Source organism: Lissotriton helveticus, chromosome 6, assembly GCF_964261635.1.
Source record: "Lissotriton helveticus chromosome 6, aLisHel1.1, whole genome shotgun sequence".
Classification (NCBI taxonomy): domain Eukaryota; kingdom Metazoa; phylum Chordata; class Amphibia; order Caudata; family Salamandridae; genus Lissotriton; species Lissotriton helveticus.
Window position 1 is genome coordinate 17,831,665 of NC_136067.1, and position 23,951 is coordinate 17,855,615.

The following is a 23,951-nucleotide window of genomic DNA, read 5'->3' on the forward strand; positions in this document are numbered from 1 at the left end:
TGAGAGATGCCTACTTCACCATTCCTATGGCCAAGGAACATCTACCCTTTCTTCAGTTCACTTGGAACAATCGCCTTTTTTGATTTCAAGCCCTTCCTTTCGGACTTTATTACGCCCCTTGGTGCTTCTCCAAGATTATGAAAACTATTGTCTCTCTTCTGAGGGGAAGAGGTATTCGCTTAATCATTTACCTCAACGATATTCTCATTATGTCCCAAGACCATTCACAGATCTTGTCAGATCTGAGGACCTCAATGGATCTCATAGAGAGCATAGGGTTTATTATAAATTGGGAAAAATCTATCCTTACCCCCTCCAGATCCCTGGAGTTCCTCGGTTTTACCGTAGATACCTCAAAATGCCTTCTCTTACTTCCCCCAAAGAAAATTTCAAAAATTAAGAAGGAAATGAGATTTGTCTTAAAACAAGATTCTCTTTTCCTGAGAGAATTAGCCAGACTCTTAGGCCTCCTACCTTCTTCCATTCAAGCCATCTTTCCTGGTCCTCTCAATTACCAAGCTCTTCAGAGGATAAAACGCAAGGCTCTCAGATTTGGTCTTTAGTACGGAGATCTTGTTACTCTGGATCACGAAGCAAGATCAGAACTCTCTTTGTGGCTGGAGAATTTGGACGCCTGTCATGGGAAAGCAATCTTTGGCTCTTCTCCGGAGTTTGTTCTGGAATCGGATGCCAGACTTCATGTTTGGGGTGCTCGCTTTCTCAACGAAAACACTGGTGGCGTTTGGTTTCTATTGGAGTCTCCTATCATATAAACTATTTGGAACTCACAGCAGGCCTTTATGCTCTGATGAGCTTCAGACACTCTCTTCAATGGAGATCCGTTGTCCTGAAAATGGACAACATATCTGCCATCCCTTATATAAATCGCCTTGGTGGTACCATATCTGCAGACCTCCCCAACTTAGCCAGGAGACTCCGGCTGTTTTGCCTGGAGTTTGCCTGCTTTCAGAGATTGCTCTGAAAGCAGAGTGCCTTCCAGGAAAGTCAAATATTTCTGCGGATTGGAACTCAAGGTTCCTTTTAGATTTCAGCTATTGGAAAATCAATCTCTCTGTTTTCAATTCCCTAAATCTCCTTCGGGGTCCTCTAGATGTGTAGCTATTTGCGAGCAGGTTAACCTACCAGTTAGAGAAATACTTCCGCTGGATGCTGGATCCCGGGACTATTGCAGTGAACGCCTTCCTCCAATCCTGGTCAGACCTTCGGGGCTATGCCTTTCTCCCCTTCGCAATAATCCAGAGAGTTCTTCAGAAGGTCAGACAAGACCAATGCTCTCTGGTTCTCATAACTCCATTTTGGCCTTTATAGGCCAGGTTCCCAATGACTCTGGAACTGGCCTGCCAAATTAATTTCTTAATTCCTGCGACCTAAGGCCTCGTTACAAATGTAGACTGGGAAGATCACCACCAAATTCTTTCCGGGAGTTTGAACCGTCTTGCTTGGAAAGTGTCAGGAAATCCAATGAATTGTCTGGACTTTCGTCATCAGGGAACTATCTTATTCTTTTATTGTGTGATTAATTAAAATCATTACAATTTTTGTAAGAATTAAAAACAACACAACAACAAATACACAAGGCTAATATAAGTGTAGAAATATCAGAATAATCTGTCTCCGAAAATGTCCGCTCTATGGTCATGTGTCTTAGTTTAAAACTTACTGGTACAGTTAATGTCTAGTCTTTCACTGGATGACCTTTATCCCAGTAATCAGTCCCAGATCTACTTTTTCTTCAGGGCAGTGAATGCCTTTATCTATTCCGAGTCTTGTAACAGCTTTGTTACCTTAGCCATAAATTTGACTCCCCGGCATGAAAGAATGGGTGAAGCACCACTCAGCCAGGATATCACCGCCTGCCTGCAGGTACGGATCTTCAATGTGTTGAAAATTGCCCGTAGGTATCTTCTTCTTAAGGCCTGCAACGCTGGGCATACACATAAGAAGTGTGTCACTGTTTCCTCCTTGTATCCGCATAATCTGCAGTTGGTGCTTTCGAATTGTTGTTTCCAAGAAGGCCTTAGATCTTTTGAGTGGTGCATGCCAAATCTGTACGCTGTCAAATATTTTTTTAAATGTTGGCAGTAGTGTAAGGCTAGATAGGCTTGTAGTTTTTGGGAGATGTATGAGTTGACTACTGTCCAGGCGTGTCGCCACTTAGTTAGGGTTCTTTTGTCTTTGAGCAAAGAAATCATTTTTGCTGATCGGTTTAATACTTTGCAGAACTGCTTGTGGTCGATGTTTTCTTTCCACACTTCGTATAGGCCCAATGTTGTCAAACTCGTGCTGAGAAATTTTCCCCATTGGGTGGCGTTATGCTTGGCTTCCTGAAAGTTTATATCCTCCCAACAAAGATTGTCCATTGACTCACTGGGGACAGATCGAAGCTTGTGACAGAGTTTAGCAAATGTGGACATCGACCTGATTTCTTGGTTGTGCAAGCCAAATTCTAAGCGGACTTGGGCTGGTGCGGCTGCGTACGGCAACCCAAAGACAACTTTATATATTTTGTTTTGTAAGTTGTTTAATATCGCTGATTCACCTCCGAGCCATCCAATTAATCCATAAGACAGAGTTGGTATAATTTGTGCAGCCATTACTTTGAGTAAGTGCATGTAGTTTGGACCTCCCACTGTCTTTTGCAGTTGCCTATATGCATAAATTAATGATTGCGCCTTCTCTGCATGTGCCTTTTTTTTTAGTTGCCCCGCTCAATGGTCACCCCCAGATATTTGTATGTGGCCTGCTCTTCAAGAACAGAGTTGTTGATTGACCATTTATATTTTAATTTCTTCCCCTCCACAATTCGGAGCACTTTTGTTTTATCTTTATTCAACTCCAGGTTTTCCTCTGCTAAATATGAGGCTAACATGTTTACTAAGCGTTGCAGGCCGACTGGGGTTTTGCTTAGTAAACCTATGTCGTCGGCGTACTGCATTATGGGCACAAGAACCTTACCCAGTTTCGGTGTGTGGCTTTCCGTTGCGTCTAAATTACGTCCGATATCAGCAAGATATAGATTAAAAAGACTGGGGGCAAGGATGCAACCTTGTTTTAATCCGTCCTGTGTCTCGATTTTGTGAGTGAGGTTGATGCCATTCCCTAGTTTGACCTTCGCCCATGTTTCGCTGTATAGGCTGGTTATTGCATTTATTAAGTAATCCGGCGTCCCCCACTTTCTTAGTTTGCTCCAGAGCCTTGGCCTTCTTACTGGGTCAAATGCTGATTTTATATCGACGCAGCAGCCGTATAGTTGTTGTTTTCTTTTTTTGCATTTTCTGTTAGCAGGGCCAAGGTGACCAGGTTGGTGGTTGTCCCCATCCCCAGTCTAAAACCACTTTGGAACCTGGGAATTATGTTGGTCGATGTTTCCCAATCCTGCAGCTCATTCAACAGGCACAAGGCGTACAGCTTGGCTTCAACATCTATTAGGGAAATTAATCGATAATTTCCTGGCTCTTTCCGGTCCCCTTTCTTATAAATTGGATGGATGATATTTCCACTCCATGTTGCCGGAAGAACTCCTTTTTTCAAGATGTGATTGAACAATGTTTCTAAAAGTTCAGCCCAGAAGTCTATATTTGTTTTATAAACTGCTGTTGGGAGACCGTTCGGGCCCGGTGCCCCCTCTGGTTTTAATTTTTTGATTAGCTCTTTTATTTGGGCCCGGGTGATCAATACTTCTTCGACATTGAGGTTTGTTTCCGGAGTTCCGCTGTGGTGTGGTCTTAAGCTGTCAGCATTGATCTCCAGTGGTGTCCCAATTTGTTTTTTTTCTATTCTTTGGGGTTCCTTTATTAAGTAAATGTTCTTCACGTGTGCCCCCCATTCCTTGTTTCTGATTCCGGGATCCTGTTGCAATACTGCTCCCAGGTTAAGTTCGTTAATGATCGCCCAGAATTCTCTGGAGGATGCTTTTTTGCTTGAGATCAGTAGCTTTTCCCAAACCCGATCTTTATGTTGGGATTTTGCTATCCATAGTTTTTTCCGGTATGCCTTTCTCATGCTTCTGAGCTTTGTGGTGTTTATACATTGTCCCTTTGCGGCCATTCTTTGTGCCCTGGCCAGTTTTCTTTTTTCTTGTTTTACTTCTGCATTAAACCAAGGCACTGGCTTTCCTTTTTGATCTCTAATTGCTCTCTGCCTGACTGAGTGTTTTTCTTTAAGTTCCTCCAGCAAGTTTTCCCAGTTGTTTATAGGATCTCCGTTTTCTAGACTCCCAAGGTTTAACATAAAGTTACTGTCTGTAGTCAAAATATTCTGTGTTTCTCCACCCCTCCATTTTATTTTCCGCAGGTTATATTTTCTGTTTGGTCCTGCAGCGAGCTTATTCTCTCTGCTCTTGGAACTGCGATAGCCAACCTAATAATTTGAGGAAAATGATCGCTTTCCAAGCGCTGGGCTATTAAATATTCCACTATTGAATTTATCAGAGTCACGCTTACCAGTGTGAAATCTAGAGTCGATTTAACGTTACCGCTCACATAGGTAGGGGACGGCTGAGAGTGGCCTTTTTTTTTACTGTTTAATATTATTAAGCCCATTGAGGATATCTTGCCCCGTTCGGGTTGATTGACCCCGAATGCTACCCTTTTTTCCCTGTTCGATCCACCCCTATCAGTGCTGAGTAGATTAGAGTTAAAGTCTCCCTAAATTATCATGGAGCTTTGTTTATTGGTTTTTTGTAAGGTTTTGATAAGTTTGAGCAGTGTTTCCAATTTTTTCCTTTTTTGATTTGCGGTCTGGGTGTATATAAATATTTAAAAATAACAATTGGTACTGGGGCTGTATTGTAATTCTTATTGCTTGAACCCAGTTTAGCCCAACGTCCAATATTTCTTGATTCCAGTTATATTTTTGTGAAACGAGGATTGTTAGACCTCCTCGTGGGTGCCCACATTTTGCATGCCTCTCAGCAAGTATATGGTGATCCGTGAATCCTGGAATACCTAGAACAGTCAAGTTCCAAGTTTCTTGTAAAAGTATTATGTCCATTTCATCAAAAAATATGTGCGTTTCATGGTCCTGCTCCATACTGCTAAAGCCATGCACGTTCCAAGAGCAAAAGTTAATTCTTCCTTCTGACAGAGTTTTGGTCGTTCTCTGGCTATGGTCCTTATGTCTGTTCTAGGAACGCTTATCGCTTAGTGCTGAGGGGATCCATGACCAGTCTTGATTACTGCAGTGGAGCCGATATGTGACCGTCTGATTTTTTAATGTGGTTTTTGTTTCTGTTCTTTTGCCCGGAGTTGTTGCTTGGGCGGCGTGTAAACCTGATTTAGACTTTGGCCTTTGGGACTCCGTGTCCTTATGGTTGTCTGGGATATTGTGAAGGGGGTAGGGATATCTTGGTTGCTTATGTTGCTGTAAGTTGATTCCCCAGCTCTCAAATATTGCTTTGTGGGCTTAGATTTTTGCTGCCAGCTCTTTTGATTTCCAGGTAGTGACTGAATTTTCTATTTCTGGCCTAGCTCTGTTTTGATGGAATGCTAGTGCTTCCATGTCTTGCGAAGCTATTCCCCTGATTTCCGGAATTTCCTTGACAAGTTTTAGAATATTTCCTCTATTGAGGATATCCTGCCTTCCCTTTGTTGTGTAATGTGGTATAAAAGTCACAACTGGTTCGATTTTGTCTGATATTTGTGTTTGATTTCCCACCTGGTTTGTTAAATTGATTTTTGTTCTTGTGGGCCTTTTTTTTTGGGTTACAATCATTTACGTGAGCTGTTGGTGCCTCAATACTGTTTCCTGACTTCTTCACGATTCTAGTTTGTGTGCATTGTGCTGATTGCTCAAGGTCAGGGGAGTCTCTCTTCGTTGTAACGCTCCTGCCTTTTGCGTTAGTGGTAATCTTTAAGACTCTCTGGTCTAATTCAAATTGAGAGATTTTTTGTTCCCTTGTGTCGGTACTTAGATTTTTACTCCGGTACTTATTGTTGCATTTACATGATTCCTCTGTTTCTTTCTTTTTGAGTGGGGAAAAGCTGGCCTGTGTGGATGTCAGAGTCCTTATCGCGTATATTTAATCCGTAGTCCACATAATCTCTTATTCGAGCTGATTCTTTCATTTGACATTTGACTTTCGTCATCAGCTGCAACTCTCCTCTGAGAATCATGGGATCCTGGAACGCACTATAGGTACAACAGCATTTGGAGAAAATGGCTTTGTTGGTGTGTGGAGAGGAACTTTGATCCCGAGGAATCTCCTGTCGTACATATAGTTAATTTTCTTGTTGAACAATTTGATAATGAGCTTTCTTATAGATCTATTACCTTGTCAACGGTAAGACGGTAGGTAAAAATGTTATCATTTCTAGAGTCATGAAAAGCATCAGACTAAAGAGACCACCTAGGCCTAAATACCAGTCCATGTGCGATGTTAAGGCTATTCATGACCTTTTTGTTTCTTGGTCTGATAACTCTTTTCTTAACAGAAAATGTCTTTCTATTAAACTTGCAAAACTTTTATGCCTTATTTCTTGCCGTAGAATCTATGATATCAAGTGTCTTGATATTTCCTATATGTCTTATGATATGCATGGTGTTAAATTTGAAATTGTTAGAAGAACCAAGACTATGCCACATTTTATTTTCTATCTTCGCTTTGATATGTGTAAAAAGCTGTGTGCTTTGAATTGTATTTTGGAATATGAGAATAGAATGAAAGACCTTCGCCCTACTGGCGCTAATCAACTGCTTATCTCTTTTGTTAAACCTTTCAAACCCCTCTCTTCTATTGCAAGATGGGTTAAGTGTGCTATGAACCTGGCTGGTACTAATTTATCTAAATTCCAAGCACTCTCTATTAGAGGTGCAATGGCCGGTAAGTCTTTCTACTCTGGTGCTAAAGTGGATGATATCCTAAAAGCTGCTGATTGATCCAATGCATCTACATTTGCTCGACATTACTGCAAACCTATCGAGCACATGTCTGATGTTGTTCTTTATGGCTACCAACATGCATAATGTAGCCTCCGGTCTTGTAATGAAATTGCGATTCTCCTATTAAAATGACCAGAGAATCAGGTTTTCATTGAAGACACGGAGGCTAACATTATACCTCTCGTCCCTCCCTTGGACGGTGTATTCTTGCATAGTATATTTTTTTTAATATATCTTTGATTGTGATTTTATCATTGTAAATGTATGTATGTATTGCGACTTATATAGCGCACGTATCACCCGAAGGTATCAAGGCGCTTGCTTAGGGAACCCGTCCTGGTATTCCCCTGTGAGATACCCCGGCAGGGTATCCACAAGGTGAAAGCCAGGCATCCCGCCGCGAGGGGCCGTAGTGGAGATTAAGCAAGCTATTGCCCAGAGTCGCAGAGTGTGACCCCGTGAGTCGAGTAGGCACCGGAGCGAGAATTGTCGAGTCCGTGGAATTTTGAGCCCGAGACCCGCCGAGGCGGGGAATCGAACCCTGGTCAACGGCTGATCTCAGCTTCCGGGTCTGCCGCCTCTAACCACTGAGCCACGCTTCTCCATTCTGATTGTATTGTTTTATAATATGCTCTGTGATTTTATTTGTCATCTTTTTTCAATCTTTCACATGTTCTCCATTCCATTCAGATAATTTGGCTTAAAGAAACTCTCCTCTCCTTGGGCTCATTGTTCCCGTTTTGGATTCTTCATTCAAGAACTTCTTCACTTCAACTTTCGTTATGAATTTTTTCTCTTGTTCTCCTTTATCCAAGACTTTGAGATCCTTTGGAACTTTATTTATTCGTCAGCATTTAAAATAGGCAGTCTGTTTGTGGCCCATGCCTCTAATACCTTATGTTTATTTCATTTTAGAATTGTTTTATTATGATGTAGTGCGGCTGCTTGTGACTGCATTAAAAGGATAATGCATAATGTTAGCCTCCGTGTCTTTAATGAAATCCAGATTCTCTGGTCATGTTAAAAGGAGAATCACAATTCTAGAGTAGTCCTAGTTGTACAATTATATTAGAGAAGGCCACCAAAGTACCCCTTGACTCATTGCAGTGATTCTGGATTTGTCCTAGGTGAACAATCATATCAGGGGAGGACGTCTAGATATCCCTTGTCTTGCTGCATGGTTTCTGAAGTAGTCTTCAAAGTACACTGATATCAGAGGAGGCCACCTGGGTTATCCTTGTCTCGCCATAGTGTTTCTGAAGGGGAAACATCCTTTACAACGCAACTTTTACCACGCAGTGCCTTTACGACGCAACTTTTACAACGCAAACCATTACAACGCATTGCACTGGGGGGCGCTCTAGGATAGGGAATAAGTTTAATTTACTATCCAACACCTTCCCTAGTGTCCACGGGGACTCGAGTTGGAATAGTAAATTAAACTATTCACTATCCAGCACCCCAAAGCGCTATGCGTTGTAAAGGTTTGCGTTGTAAAAACCGTGTTGTAAAGGCATGCATGGTAAAAGCATGCGTTGTAATGTCATACATCATTTCTGAAGTAATCTAAGGAGTATACTGATATCAGAGGAAACTCACACATGTCCACTCCCACTTACACGTGCAAGACTATGACTAATAGAAAATAAACATACACTTCTCCTTTGTGTCTTTTTATCCCCTTCAGTACTTTTCTTTTTGCCCCCTTTCTATAAACAATTTCTGAAGATCACAGGGTGACTGAAAACCTCTCAGTTATGGGTGCCAAATAGATCACTGGATCACCTGATTGTATTCGCGATACATTCCTTCCAGAGTTTCTCATCTTTGTCAGTGAATGCATGGGTACTAGAAGGCATCATTTGTAGGCCCCAGTGTTGCCACCTAAGCTATTACTTGACTCCTGCTGCCTTTGATGGTAGAGTGCGCTTTGAAGGTACCTGTTATATGGGCTGGTCCGCGACTCATCAAATCTCTAGCTGACAATAAAAACCAAAGAGAAGAAAAGGGGACGCAGACATGTAGGGCATGAAGGAGACATCTATAGGTTGTGAAATCTTTTTTTGTACTTTAGCAATGCAGATACGATAAAATGATTATTCAGAAAATATTTGAAACACAATGGTAAATGTTGTCACATAGCATACCTTTGATTCCCAAAATAAATGTTTTAGTTACTGTATTTCCTAGTGTTATCTTATACCTATGCTATGTTACCTCATACTCTTTCCTCATTCATCAGTAACAGTTGTCTCCTTTCTATTAAGTGCTTCCATACCTTTTCCCTTTGGTTTCCTGTATTGTTTTTCAGGTGTTTGACCCCTTACGGTTCACTCCTGAGAACTCCTCCAATCGACAGACTCATGCATTTGTGCCGTTTGCTGCTGGACCAAGGTACAGTATACCCTTTTAAAATACTGCTAGTGCTCCTGACTCTGGAAATATGTGTTTGTTGAAGTAGCCCTACCATAAATAAAGGTTACCTCTCTTACCTCTTGGCTTCAGGATACAGTTGCCACTTCTCTTCTGTTCCTTATGGCACCTTGAAATCAGTAATTGGCTCCCTGGCCTGAGTTTTACATTCAGCAGATAATTGACTGTAACATGCAGGCATCACGGGTGTAAGCAGCTATGTGTGCACCCAGAGACTGTACCAGAACCACAGTGGCAAATAAGTTACTCTGCAGTGGACGAACACTGAGAATGAAGTCAGAGAAGGATAAAACAAGTGCCCATACAAAGAGTACTGCTGCCTATCTGGGATTAAGGATTGTCATCACACTGGCATTTATACTTGGGCCTTTATATGTATATTCATCAAAACACCGGATCAACATCAATCTTAACTCCAAATAATACCTAGTGGGAGTCGGATAAGAAGGCTCAGTGAGAAAATATTGATGTAAAAAATATAGAAGTAAAAAATATCGATTGCTAATGTATGACTCCCTCTATTTAAACAGGTTAGTACAAAAATATCTGAAAACATATTGATGTAAAAAATATAGTTGTACAAAATATAGAATTATGTGTATAAATATATATATATATATATATATATATATATATATATGTATATATATATGTATATATATATATATATATATATATATATATGTATTCCAATGGCCTCAGCTTTTCAGGGTGCACTCAACAGCGCGTTACCACGAAGGTCATTGACATCTCTCGCCATCATCCGGGAAGTTACGTTCGCCTGACGCGTTTCTGTGGTCCAATTACCACTTCATCAGAGGCGTTCTCCTGCTTTTCATTGGAACGCGCTTCATTGACGCATGCTCATTTATTCATTGTCATTTGTGGAACTTACATGATTTTTTTTAATTAATCCACACTGCATGCTGGTCATAGTAGTTCTTTTGCGCTGCATTGATTGTTCCATTAAAGCAGATTTGGAGATAATGTTTGTTTCCTTTAGTAGGATCCGATTTGTGAAAGCGAGTCATTTTACCCACAACGTGCTGTGCTGACAGATTGGAAGGGTTCCTCTGCCTTGGCCGCTCGCTTGTCTGAGCCGGTGCATCCTGCACGGGAAGGCTCCCGTGTGAATTTTTGTATTCCAATGGCCTCAGCTTTTCAGGGTGCACTCAACAGCGCGTTACCACGAAGGTCATTGACATCTCTCGCCATCATCCGGGAAGTTACGTTCGCCTGACGCGTTTCTGTGGTCCAATTACCACTTCATCAGAGGCGTTCTCCTGCTTTTCATTGGAACGCGCTTCATTGACGCATGCTCATTTATTCATTGTCATTTGTGGAACTTACATGATTTTTTTAATTAATCCACACTGCATGCTGGTCATAGTAGTTCTTTTGCGCTGCATTGATTGTTCCATTAAAGCAGATTTGGAGATAATGTTTGTTTCCTTTAGTAGGATCCGATTTGTGAAAGCGAGTCATTTTACCCACAACGTGCTGTGCTGACAGATTGGAAGGGTTCCTCTGCCTTGGCCGCTCGCTTGTCTGAGCCGGTGCATCCTGCACGGGAAGGCTCCCGTGTGAATTTTTGTATTCCAATGGCCTCAGCTTTTCAGGGTGCACTCAACAGCGCGTTACCACGAAGGTCATTGACATCTCTCGCCATCATCCGGGAAGTTACGTTCGCCTGACGCGTTTCTGTGGTCCAATTACCACTTCATCAGAGGCGTTCTCCTGCTTTTCATTGGAACGCGCTTCATTGACGCATGCTCATTTATTCATTGTCATTTGTGGAACTTACATGATTTTTTTAATTAATCCACACTGCATGCTGGTCATAGTAGTTCTTTTGCGCTGCATTGATTGTTCCATTAAAGCAGATTTGGAGATAATGTTTGTTTCCTTTAGTAGGATCCGATTTGTGAAAGCGAGTCATTTTACCCACAACGTGCTGTGCTGACAGATTGGAAGGGTTCCTCTGCCTTGGCCGCTCGCTTGTCTGAGCCGGTGCATCCTGCACGGGAAGGCTCCCGTGTGAATTTTTGTATTCCAATGGCCTCAGCTTTTCAGGGTGCACTCAACAGCGCGTTACCACGAAGGTCATTGACATCTCTCGCCATCATCCGGGAAGTTACGTTCGCCTGACGCGTTTCTGTGGTCCAATTACCACTTCATCAGAGGCGTTCTCCTGCTTTTCATTGGAACGCGCTTCATTGACGCATGCTCATTTATTCATTGTCATTTGTGGAACTTACATGATTTTTTTAATTAATCCACACTGCATGCTGGTCATAGTAGTTCTTTTGCGCTGCATTGATTGTTCCATTAAAGCAGATTTGGAGATAATGTTTGTTTCCTTTAGTAGGATCCGATTTGTGAAAGCGAGTCATTTTACCCACAACGTGCTGTGCTGACAGATTGGAAGGGTTCCTCTGCCTTGGCCGCTCGCTTGTCTGATCCGGTGCATCCTGCACGGGAAGGCTCCCGTGTGAATTTTTGTATTCCAATGGCCTCAGCTTTTCAGGGTGCACTCAACAGCGCGTTACCACGAAGGTCATTGACATCTCTCGCCATCATCCGGGAAGTTACGTTCGCCTGACGCGTTTCTGTGGTCCAATTACCACTTCATCAGAGGCGTTCTCCTGCTTTTCATTGGAACGCGCTTCATTGACGCATGCTCATTTATTCATTGTCATTTGTGGAACTTACATGATTTTTTTAATTAATCCACACTGCATGCTGGTCATAGTAGTTCTTTTGCGCTGCATTGATTGTTCCATTAAAGCAGATTTGGAGATAATGTTTGTTTCCTTTAGTAGGATCCGATTTGTGAAAGCGAGTCATTTTACCCACAACGTGCTGTGCTGACAGATTGGAAGGGTTCCTCTGCCTTGGCCGCTCGCTTGTCTGAGCCGGTGCATCCTGCACGGGAAGGCTCCCGTGTGAATTTTTGTATTCCAATGGCCTCAGCTTTTCAGGGTGCACTCAACAGCGCGTTACCACGAAGGTCATTGACATCTCTCGCCATCATCCGGGAAGTTACGTTCGCCTGACGCGTTTCTGTGGTCCAATTACCACTTCATCAGAGGCGTTCTCCTGCTTTTCATTGGAACGCGCTTCATTGACGCATGCTCATTTATTCATTGTCATTTGTGGAACTTACATGATTTTTTTAATTAATCCACACTGCATGCTGGTCATAGTAGTTCTTTTGCGCTGCATTGATTGTTCCATTAAAGCAGATTTGGAGATAATGTTTGTTTCCTTTAGTAGGATCCGATTTGTGAAAGCGAGTCATTTTACCCACAACGTGCTGTGCTGACAGATTGGAAGGGTTCCTCTGCCTTGGCCGCTCGCTTCTCTGAGCCGGTGCATCCTGCACGGGAAGGCTCCCGTGTGAATTTTTGTATTCCAATGGCCTCAGCTTTTCAGGGTGCACTCAACAGCGCGTTACCACGAAGGTCATTGACATCTCTCGCCATCATCCGGGAAGTTACGTTCGCCTGACGCGTTTCTGTGGTCCAATTACCACTTCATCAGAGGCGTTCTCCTGCTTTTCATTGGAACGCGCTTCATTGACGCATGCTCATTTATTCATTGTCATTTGTGGAACTTACATGATTTTTTTAATTAATCCACACTGCATGCTGGTCATAGTAGTTCTTTTGCGCTGCATTGATTGTTCCATTAAAGCAGATTTGGAGATAATGTTTGTTTCCTTTAGTAGGATCCGATTTGTGAAAGCGAGTCATTTTACCCACAACGTGCTGTGCTGACAGATTGGAAGGGTTCCTCTGCCTTGGCCGCTCGCTTGTCTGAGCCGGTGCATCCTGCACGGGAAGGCTCCCGTGTGAATTTTTGTATTCCAATGGCCTCAGCTTTTCAGGGTGCACTCAACAGCGCGTTACCACGAAGGTCATTGACATCTCTCGCCATCATCCGGGAAGTTACGTTCGCCTGACGCGTTTCTGTGGTCCAATTACCACTTCATCAGAGGCGTTCTCCTGCTTTTCATTGGAACGCGCTTCATTGACGCATGCTCATTTATTCATTGTCATTTGTGGAACTTACATGATTTTTTTAATTAATCCACACTGCATGCTGGTCATAGTAGTTCTTTTGCGCTGCATTGATTGTTCCATTAAAGCAGATTTGGAGATAATGTTTGTTTCCTTTAGTAGGATCCGATTTGTGAAAGCGAGTCATTTTACCCACAACGTGCTGTGCTGACAGATTGGAAGGGTTCCTCTGCCTTGGCCGCTCGCTTGTCTGAGCCGGTGCATCCTGCACGGGAAGGCTCCCGTGTGAATTTTTGTATTCCAATGGCCTCAGCTTTTCAGGGTGCACTCAACAGCGCGTTACCACGAAGGTCATTGACATCTCTCGCCATCATCCGGGAAGTTACGTTCGCCTGACGCGTTTCTGTGGTCCAATTACCACTTCATCAGAGGCGTTCTCCTGCTTTTCATTGGAACGCGCTTCATTGACGCATGCTCATTTATTCATTGTCATTTGTGGAACTTACATGATTTTTTTAATTAATCCACACTGCATGCTGGTCATAGTAGTTCTTTTGCGCTGCATTGATTGTTCCATTAAAGCAGATTTGGAGATAATGTTTGTTTCCTTTAGTAGGATCCGATTTGTGAAAGCGAGTCATTTTACCCACAACGTGCTGTGCTGACAGATTGGAAGGGTTCCTCTGCCTTGGCCGCTCGCTTGTCTGAGCCGGTGCATCCTGCACGGGAAGGCTCCCGTGTGAATTTTTGTATTCCAATGGCCTCAGCTTTTCAGGGTGCACTCAACAGCGCGTTACCACGAAGGTCATTGACATCTCTCGCCATCATCCGGGAAGTTACGTTCGCCTGACGCGTTTCTGTGGTCCAATTACCACTTCATCAGAGGCGTTCTCCTGCTTTTCATTGGAACGCGCTTCATTGACGCATGCTCATTTATTCATTGTCATTTGTGGAACTTACATGATTTTTTTAATTAATCCACACTGCATGCTGGTCATAGTAGTTCTTTTGCGCTGCATTGATTGTTCCATTAAAGCAGATTTGGAGATAATGTTTGTTTCCTTTAGTAGGATCCGATTTGTGAAAGCGAGTCATTTTACCCACAACGTGCTGTGCTGACAGATTGGAAGGGTTCCTCTGCCTTGGCCGCTCGCTTGTCTGAGCCGGTGCATCCTGCACGGGAAGGCTCCCGTGTGAATTTTTGTATTCCAATGGCCTCAGCTTTTCAGGGTGCACTCAACAGCGCGTTACCACGAAGGTCATTGACATCTCTCGCCATCATCCGGGAAGTTACGTTCGCCTGACGCGTTTCTGTGGTCCAATTACCACTTCATCAGAGGCGTTCTCCTGCTTTTCATTGGAACGCGCTTCATTGACGCATGCTCATTTATTCATTGTCATTTGTGGAACTTACATGATTTTTTTAATTAATCCACACTGCATGCTGGTCATAGTAGTTCTTTTGCGCTGCATTGATTGTTCCATTAAAGCAGATTTGGAGATAATGTTTGTTTCCTTTAGTAGGATCCGATTTGTGAAAGCGAGTCATTTTACCCACAACGTGCTGTGCTGACAGATTGGAAGGGTTCCTCTGCCTTGGCCGCTCGCTTGTCTGAGCCGGTGCATCCTGCACGGGAAGGCTCCCGTGTGAATTTTTGTATTCCAATGGCCTCAGCTTTTCAGGGTGCACTCAACAGCGCGTTACCATATATATATTACCTACTGGCGGTCGCCAGTAGGTATATATAGTTAGGATTTTTTCTCTATGGGATTTTTGAAAATTCTATGTCGAATAACTTTGGCGTTTGAGGACGGAATTGGCTGAATTTTTTAGGAAAATGGAACATTTTGTTTCTGAGCAGCCCCTGAAAATGTGGGGGGGTTTCGTCAAGGGGGGCCGAGAAAAAAGGGGGGTCCCAAAATGCGTTTTTCCCATGCAATTTTCCATAGGGCGGTTGGCCTCACTTTTAGCTCGAACGGCTGAATGGATTTCCACGAAACTTGGCAAAATTGTAGCGACTGGTAGCCCGATGTGCCTTTGCTAGGTCTCAATATATGTGTTCCAGTGGATTTTGAGAAATTAATGTTCCAAAAAATATATATATCTGTAAGCGCGCTCAGGGCTGCGCTCCGGTTCGGGTACCTGACGCGTAACGGAACTTCGCGAAGCGAAGCTGATTGGCTCTCCGGTGTCTGTCAACATTCTAAACAGTCCGGAGCGGCCGCCATTTTGTCTCTCGGTAGGATCGAGAGACAAGAGGAGGCCAAAACAAAGGGGTAAATGACCATAAGGGGGCATAGCAGATCCTCCCTGACCCTCTAGGTTTGATGTGGAGGCTTTAAAAGGGCCCCGCGGGGGAAAAGAAAAAAAAAATCATTTTTTTTGCGTGGGGAGCGCCTGGTACGCGCACCGGGAAGCGGTACGGGGAGCGTATTATAAGGAAAAAAGAATGATAGACTTTTTAAATATTGTATGTTTATTGATTGTTCGTTTTGCTGTTTTTTTTTCGTTTTTTTTTATTTAAGTAGCAATATGTAGGTACCAATGCAGAGTCAAAAAATTAATATACACCGTCTCCTTTGTAGATATCTTGCATGTTGTTTCAGAAGTTATTGTGGAATATGGAATTCATACCATAGTGTGTCAGGAAAGCAGAAACAATATGGAGGCAGGAGATGATAAAGAGATGTTAAATACACATTGGAGATAATATAAAGTTGCACAGTATACTATAAGTCTGACTTTACATTATAATCAATTTGGTACTAGTTTATGAATTAGATATAAAAATGATTAAAGACTCGAACAATTTTTGATTATTAAATATACATTTATTTTTCTGATTCTTTTTCAAAATGTAATAGAACGTCTAACATTTGACTGTTCGAAATGTCTTCTTTTTGACTGAACATAACTTCCAACATTTGACCGTCCTCATATTGAAGTAAGAAATCCACAGATTCTACACATTGTAGAAGTTCATGGTCCCATGATTCATCCATGAATTCCAAGTCAATGGGTTCAATGATTTCCTCATTGTTCATCTCTAGGACAATTTAAAAGGAAACCTTCTGTTCTCCTTCCACTTTTGTGCTGAAATTTGCATAAAAAATAAATATATCAGTAGAGATAGGGCACTGTTGGGTTTAAGTTCAGACAGGTACTTTTCAGGCGTGAAGTAGTACTATTAAAAAGTGCCTGTGAAGAAGGCTAAGTAAATTCATAATTATACCACAGAAACCTAAATCAATCCATAATTATAATAAACAAGCCTTTCTCAATGTCTAACTCTTACAGAGGGATAGTATATAACTATCTGAAAATGTTTTCAAATTTATAAAATAACATCTTACCTTTTAAAAACAAGTTTAAGTTGTCAGTGAAAATGCTCTTGCAATGTAGTTCAGGAAGTAGTAGTCAAAATGGCTGTGTTTCTCTCTCTTTCTTTATATATATTCAGGTACATAACCAATCAAATGTCAGGTAAAAAAAAGTAGAAAATGAAAGTAACATTTTAATTGGTTGTCAATTCCAACACTTCAGATGGGTTTTGTGAAGTAATTTACCTCAGGGTATTTAGAGAGGTCTACAGGCTAAATGGAATTCCAACCAAATTTGTGAAAATGGTAGGGATTGGTATGTAGTATGAGCTAATCTATATTTGGTGAAAGTGTCTCCTGTGGTTTTTCTGTATATTACTTTCCCACCTTTTTTGAGCGAGCGCTTCCCGGTGCGCGCCCCGGTACGCGAACCGGCAGCGTTACGGGAGTCCTCCATTTTGTGTTTCAGTAGATTTGAGATACAAGATGGAGGGCAAATAATGTTGAGAATGGGTAGAAGGGGGCACGGTAGACGTATCCTGACCCCCTAGGTTTTCTGAGGGTGGCTGAGGAGGCCCATATGTGCGAGAAAAAAACCCCATTTTTTTTCAAATTTTTGCACGGTTAGCGTCCGGTGCGCGTACCGGGTAGCGCTCCGGTGAGCGTACTTTGGTGAAAATTAGTGAAAAAAGTTAGAGTAAAATAATAATTGTGAGTGATCAGATGTAGGGTAGCTATGAAAAGAGCTTTTGGGTCCTGTGGCTGATTTAGGTAACTACAAGTAGGTACCAATACATAGTCTTAAATTCAGGATGAAAATTCTGTTCCCCTCATCTGAGAAGTGAACTCCATCTCCTCTGTAGATATCTTGCATGTAGTAACGCAAGTTATTGTTGTAGATGGAGCCCATTCCATGGTCTCTCATGTAAGCTGAAACAGACTTATTTACATGCTTCCTCGATTTCTCAATTTGTGGACAAAATTGGTTGGACCACCTCCATTTCTGTCTTTGGCATATATTTGAATATACCAAGGCAGTTTGAGGAAAAAGTGCCATCAATTGGTCAAAGGTGTCTTTTAAAAGCATTTCCAGACCTACCCCAGTCAAAGTGCCCAAGTCATTTCCTCCACAGTGCACAATTAACAGGTCAGGTTTTGGCAAATACAAAAAGGTTTTCACCAATGGTATCAATTGGTGACATCTTAATCCTCTGTGGCCAATCCAGTTGATTTCCACATTTTGTAAATTGAGGTTTTGTAAATTTCTGTTATCAGCATACCTTTGAGCCCAGTGGATATAACTATGTCCAACAATCCAGACAGCAAACATGGTGAGAGGAGGTTCTGCTGCAGTCAGATGAAGTGTGGGAATGAAATGGCAGTTGGAACAGTAGGAGTATGTAATGAAAAAAACTGTGGAGTTTCTGTGGTAATTAATCAGTAGCAGTGATTGGTGGATTTTGATTGCTGAAAACAGAAAGTTAGATTGCATGGATGAGTTCTTTGAAAGATGAAATTTGAATGGTCAAGAAAAAATCGTTTTATGAAAGATTGCACTGGATACGCAGGTGTACTGAGAGTTCAGAGTTCAATTGAAACATTGTTGTGTGAACTTGCAAATGAGAGGTCTTTCAGGAGGTGGTTGCTATGGAAAAAAGGCAGAAAGGGCAGAAGGGGGAAGGGTGTTGATTTGAAAAAAAGTGAGGGAAGAGTTTTGATTGGGTGACATGAGAGATATGTGTGATGAATTACAGCATTTCTGTGCCATTGTTGGTTGCAGCCTCTGGAGTGCATACCTTTTGCTCTGCTGAAGACAAATTGGTGTGTGTCTGAGACTGTTTTGAAACTCAAAAAATATTTTCTAAGGTGAGAAAAGATTCATTTAATTTAGATAGAGAATAGTATGCTTTAGAGAGAAAATTATGAAGAAATTTGTGTATTTAAAATGTTGCTTTGTTTCATAGGTTGCTTGGGGCATATTTACAAGGCCTTTGAGTCCCTTTGATATTTTTTTTCCCATTTTAATTTAAGACTTTTCCCCGTGGTGCAAGGTCCTTGTAAATACGCCCCCATGTGTGCTTGGCAAATTTAGATTTTGTTTCTTTGAGTTACAAAGCCATGTTAAAAGTGATGCAAAAATGGTTTAAGGGCCTTCAAAATACGCTTTCATGTGTGTTAGGGCATTTTAAGTCACTTCCCCATGAATGTAGTTGAATAACTGCTTTACTTGATGTGTTTAAAAACGTTTATTGAAGTCATTTAAGTTTCTCGATATGTACTGCTAGAGTTTCATAGGCTGCTTGGGGCATATTTACAAGGCCTTTGAGTCCCTTTGATATTATTTTTCCCATTTTAATTTAAGGCATTTCCCCGTGGTGCAAGGTCCTTGTAAATACGCCCCCATGTGTGCTTGGCAAATTTAGATTTTGTTTCTTTGAGTTACATAGCCATGTTAAAAGTGATGGAAAAATGGTGCAAGGGCCTTCAAAATACGCTTTCATGTGTGTTAGGGCATTTTAAGTCACTTCCCCTTGAATGTAGTTGAATAACTGCTTTACTTGATGTGTTTAAAAACGTTTATTGAAGTCATTTAAGTTTCTTGATATGTACTGCTAGAGTTTCATAGGCTGCTTGGGGCATATTTAAAAGGCCTTTGAGTCCCTTTGATGTTATTTTCCCCATTTTAATTTAAGTTATTTCCCCGTGGTGTAAGGTCCTGGTAAATACGCCCCCATGTGTGCTTGGCTAATTTAAGTACTGATAGGATGTGCTTCTACATAGGACCTGTGTTGTGTTTTCAAATTATGACCAGAAAATCTTTTTTTTTTTTTTTTAAAACACTTTTCACATTTATGAGAAGGTCATATTGATGTCTGCTTCTTTAAATAAATATTGAACTGAGAAATATTAAACTGAGGCTTCTGTAAGTGTCAAAGGAGGTGAGTAATGTACATTGCTCTGTTGGATACAGTCCTCATCCTCTGCGTACTCTTGGATATGCTAGACTCCATCTCCACAATGAGATACCTAAGCAAAGGAAACACAGGTGATGTGATTGTGAAATGAGGAAAAGAAATTCCACATTTTTCAATTACATCACCTGTGTTTCCTAACATTACGAATCACATTGTGCAGATGAGGTTTAGGCCTGTTCACGGACACAGAAGAGGTCTGACCTTTGTTCAAGAGTGCAGTGGACATGATTCACTTCATTGGTAGGTCTGCACATGTATTATCTCCTCTGTACTCTTCAACAAGCCTAAATTTCATCTGCAACCCTGAGTAGGCCTCACCTCAAACAAACCTCTGGATAGGCCACACCTTATCGTCATCCTGAATCAATCATTTAAAATGTTAGGGACAGATTTATGATAGCCGTGTGCCTCTTTTGCGCCACTGTGCGTCACTTTTGTGACGCAGCTGCGGTGCAAAAGATTTGCTATGTTGCGACATATTTACAACTTGATGCATCTAGGCAGATGTGTTATGCTGTAAAGTCCTGTGCCACATGAAACCGATGCAGCAGTGATGCAAAAGATGCACCATGTTGCAAGACAGGCCTCACTTCATCTCCAACAAGATACCGTCAGTTTAAACTGTAAACATTTAGGACTTTGTAGGGGGCATGGAGAAGCTGAATCTTCTGTAAATGTCAAAATTGTTGTATACAGTGCTCAACTTCTGTGTACTCTTTGATAGGCTAGACTCCATCTGCACAATGAGATACCTAAGCAAAGGAAACACAGGTGATGTGATTGTGAAATGAGGAAAAGAAATTCCACATTTTTCAATTACATCACCTGTGTTTCCTAACTTTACGAATCACATTGTGCAGATGAGGTTTAGGCCTGTCCACAGACACAGAAGAGGTCTGGCCTTTGTTCAAGAGTGAAGTGGACATGACTCACTTCATTGGTAGGCCTGCACATGTATTATCTCCTCTGTACTCTTCAACAAGCCTAAATTTCATCTGCAACCCTGAGTAGGCCTCACCTCAAACAAACCTCTGGATAGGCCACACCTTATCGTCATCCTGAATCAATCATTTAAAATGTTAGGGACAGATTTATGATAGCCGTGTACCTCTTTTGCGCCGCTGTGCGTCACTGTTGTGATGCAGCGGCGGTGCAAAAGATTTGCTATGTTGCGACATATTTACAACTTGATGCATCTAGGCAGATGTGTCATGCTGTAAAGTCCTGTGCCACATGAAACCTGCGTCATATTTCATGTGAGCGTTTTGTTGTAGGGTGGCCAGTCATTTGCATGAAAGCCCTGTAAAACTAACACAGTAAAATTAAGAAGATTTCACTGAGTCACATTTATGGCATTGCTGAATCAAATCCTTACGCCTGTTTGAAACAGGCATAAGGAGTGATGCACCATGCAATGTGTGGCTTTTATTTAATATACTTATATAGCGCCTGACTAGACTCCCGAAGGGGTATCTCCGCGCTTTTTGCAAGTGGTAGAATATAACTCATAGTGACCATGAAACAATGAAGGATTATTGCTCAAAGGAGATTAATTGCTTGTGAATAGGTGTTTTGAGAATCTTTCGGAAGGCCAGATGGTTGGTATGTGATCTCAGTGTGAGAGGAAGTGAATTCCAGAGCTTTGGTCCTGCGTGGGCTAGAGCACGGCCTCCTTGCCTGGCCTTTTTTATTCTAGAAACCTGTAACAGCTGAAGGTTGCTGGATCGTTGCTGGATCTAAGAGCAGACCATTACAGTAGTCCACTCTGCTAATGACTAGCCCCTGTGCATTGCAGTAGACATGTCGCGCTTACGACGTGATTCGTGCAATGCGCCGTTTTTGTGGAACAGATGCGTGACGCATCTGTGCTGTTTTTGCTCAATGGAGCTCTGCATTGTAAATGCGGCACATCATGGGTGGCAGAGCAGTGGCGCACGTTAACTGGTGCATCCCTGGGGATGCGCCAGTTAACATAAATCTGCTCCTTTAAATTTAAGTATTAGCAGGGGACACAGTGTTGGTGAGGCGTATCCAAGGTTAAGAAGAGATGAGTCCTGTTCACTGAAAAATTGGACATAGGCCTCACCTCCTCAGCATCGCTGGACATGGTTAAATAATATCTGCAAAATGTTAATCTTGTTAAACAATTTTACAATTATAGTCTCTGAGATTTGTCTCTTACTCTGCAACATCTCATTGTTGTTCTCTTTCTTTAAAGATAACGACAACATCAAGCATGAGTGATAATGAGCAATCTGTTGATCTCGATATTATCATTGAAATTGTGATTGAAACATCAGTGGAAGTAGATCCCTTGGATGATTTAAATACTGAGGATGATGAAGAACATTATGAGGATGCCGATTTGTCAGAATTGTATGACATAGGGTGGGAAGCTGACCTGATCGAGCCTATGGAACTATAAACATTTATTTTTAAAAGTTACTGGAAATGAAAGGTAAACATGTTAACCGTTTCATTTAAAATTAAACACATCTTCAAAAACAGCTTGCGTGAAGTGTCTTTAATAAAATAGGGAAATATGCTGATAAAAATTTGTTCAGATTCACATATAAAAGAGCAAAGGTCAAATGTAGAAGCATTCTATTTCTTTGCTACTATTTGTGACTACTAAATTTGCCAATGCACTAAAAATTATTGTATGTAAAATTGGCAAGTAGTGTGTTAATTTTTTGACGACTGTTATTGATTTACTGTTTGGTAATGGTGGTTAATAAAAATTTTTATTATATTTTACCACAGATTCAACTGCAGATCATTTCAAAACTACATTATGCCATCTAAAGAAAGAACCCGGAAGGCTACAAAACGTCAAAGACAGCAGATTACTAAATGCTTGCAGCAGTCCTCTACAATAAAAACTCGTCAAGTCACCAAGAAAGCTCTGGGTAAGACAACGAAATCATTCCTAAGAAACATTTGTAGAAAAAAAAGTAGTACTACAGAACATGTTTTAGTCCAGAAAAAGAGAGCCAATTTAAACGGAAAGGAAAGGCCAATCAGAAATGTTACTGCTAGAGCAGGAGATAACTCTGTGCATGGTAGTAGAAGGAAAAATCAGTTTAGGGACATTCGTAGACGAATGTTCCGCAACAGGATAATTGGCAATTTGTTAAAAAATATTAAGAAAGGTCAACAGAAAGTGGTTTTTTATAAGAGAAAAAAAAAAGTTGAGAAAATTATTGATCAGGCATTTGAAATTAAGCGAAAGTTATTTATTTTGATAATCAATAGAATTAGGAAGCTAAACAAGGCAATTTATGATTTCAAAAGAAATAGTAGATGGAAGAGAACAGTTAATCGTAGTAATTTTTGTGAAGTTTTTTCAGGAGAATGGATGCATAGTTCAAGTTGTGAGGCATTTTTTAATGAGGAGAGTTATTTCCAGGATAATGATTTGGTGCATGCAGTTGACACCAGTGGTCGAGCTTATGAGGTGAAAGATGGTTGTCCAGTTGAAAAAGAAAAACTTGTGACAACAGAGGCAGAAGAGGTGTTAGGTAATGAGGTTTTAGGAAGACGTCCTAAGGGACCAGTGTATACCTGGAAGTGTAGTAGTATTTGCAGTGTGCGACAGGATTCCATCAATTTGCTTTGTGATTTTGTACGGCCATTTAATAAGAAAACTTTAAAACAGAAAATGAAGTTTTTGCAAGAATTAGATCCTTGCAAAGTGAGAGAAGTGACAGGTTTGCATGGTCATTCACTGGCTTGTCTTTCCAGGAGAGTATGCCAGAGTGTTTTTCATCATTTCAGGATGCTAGCAGTGCATCATAATAAAGTGAGGAAATTAGTTAGAATGTTGTATTATGCTAAGAGTCCAGCAATTATGCTTAAACAATTATGCACTGCTCTTTTGCATGGTTCTGAAGTAGATGTGAAGAATATTTGTGAAGAAATTGAGTTTTGTTACTTTGCAAGTAAAGAGGAGAATGTTGAAATTGACCCAGAAGAAGAAGGTAATGTGGAAGATAGTGTACAGGTTTCCAGTACAGATAATTTTCAGAAAGAAATTGCCACGTTTCAGGTGAAATCAAGTGAGAGGCCTAATTTTACTTGTGTGTGTTGTCGACGTACTTATTATAAGAATCAGACTAAGTTAGTGGATTTATATGCGAAAAGTGAAAGTGAAAATAATAGTGAATGGAAGGAATTTGCAACATACTTGATGGTAGAAAATTGTTTTGATTTGGGATCGGATCAACGTGTGTGTACTTATTGTTGTAACAAATTAAATCAAAACCGGATGCCTGCTAGAGCGGTTCATAATAATCTGGAA

At 41.3% G+C, this 23,951-nt stretch overlaps 1 protein-coding gene across 1 annotated transcript in view; it reads left to right on the plus strand.

Annotated features, from left to right (window-relative positions):
* Nucleotides 1–23,951, plus strand: part of LOC144761653 (cytochrome P450 4B1-like) — a gene marked incomplete at its 5' end in the record, with an annotated part of 385,112 nt that overhangs the window by 165,693 nt on the left and 195,468 nt on the right. Inside the window, one exon of the mRNA XM_078646943.1 lies at nucleotides 9,212–9,294. Coding sequence (XP_078503069.1) covers nucleotides 9,212–9,294 — 83 coding nt within the window. The remainder of the gene's footprint in view (nucleotides 1–9,211; nucleotides 9,295–23,951) is intronic.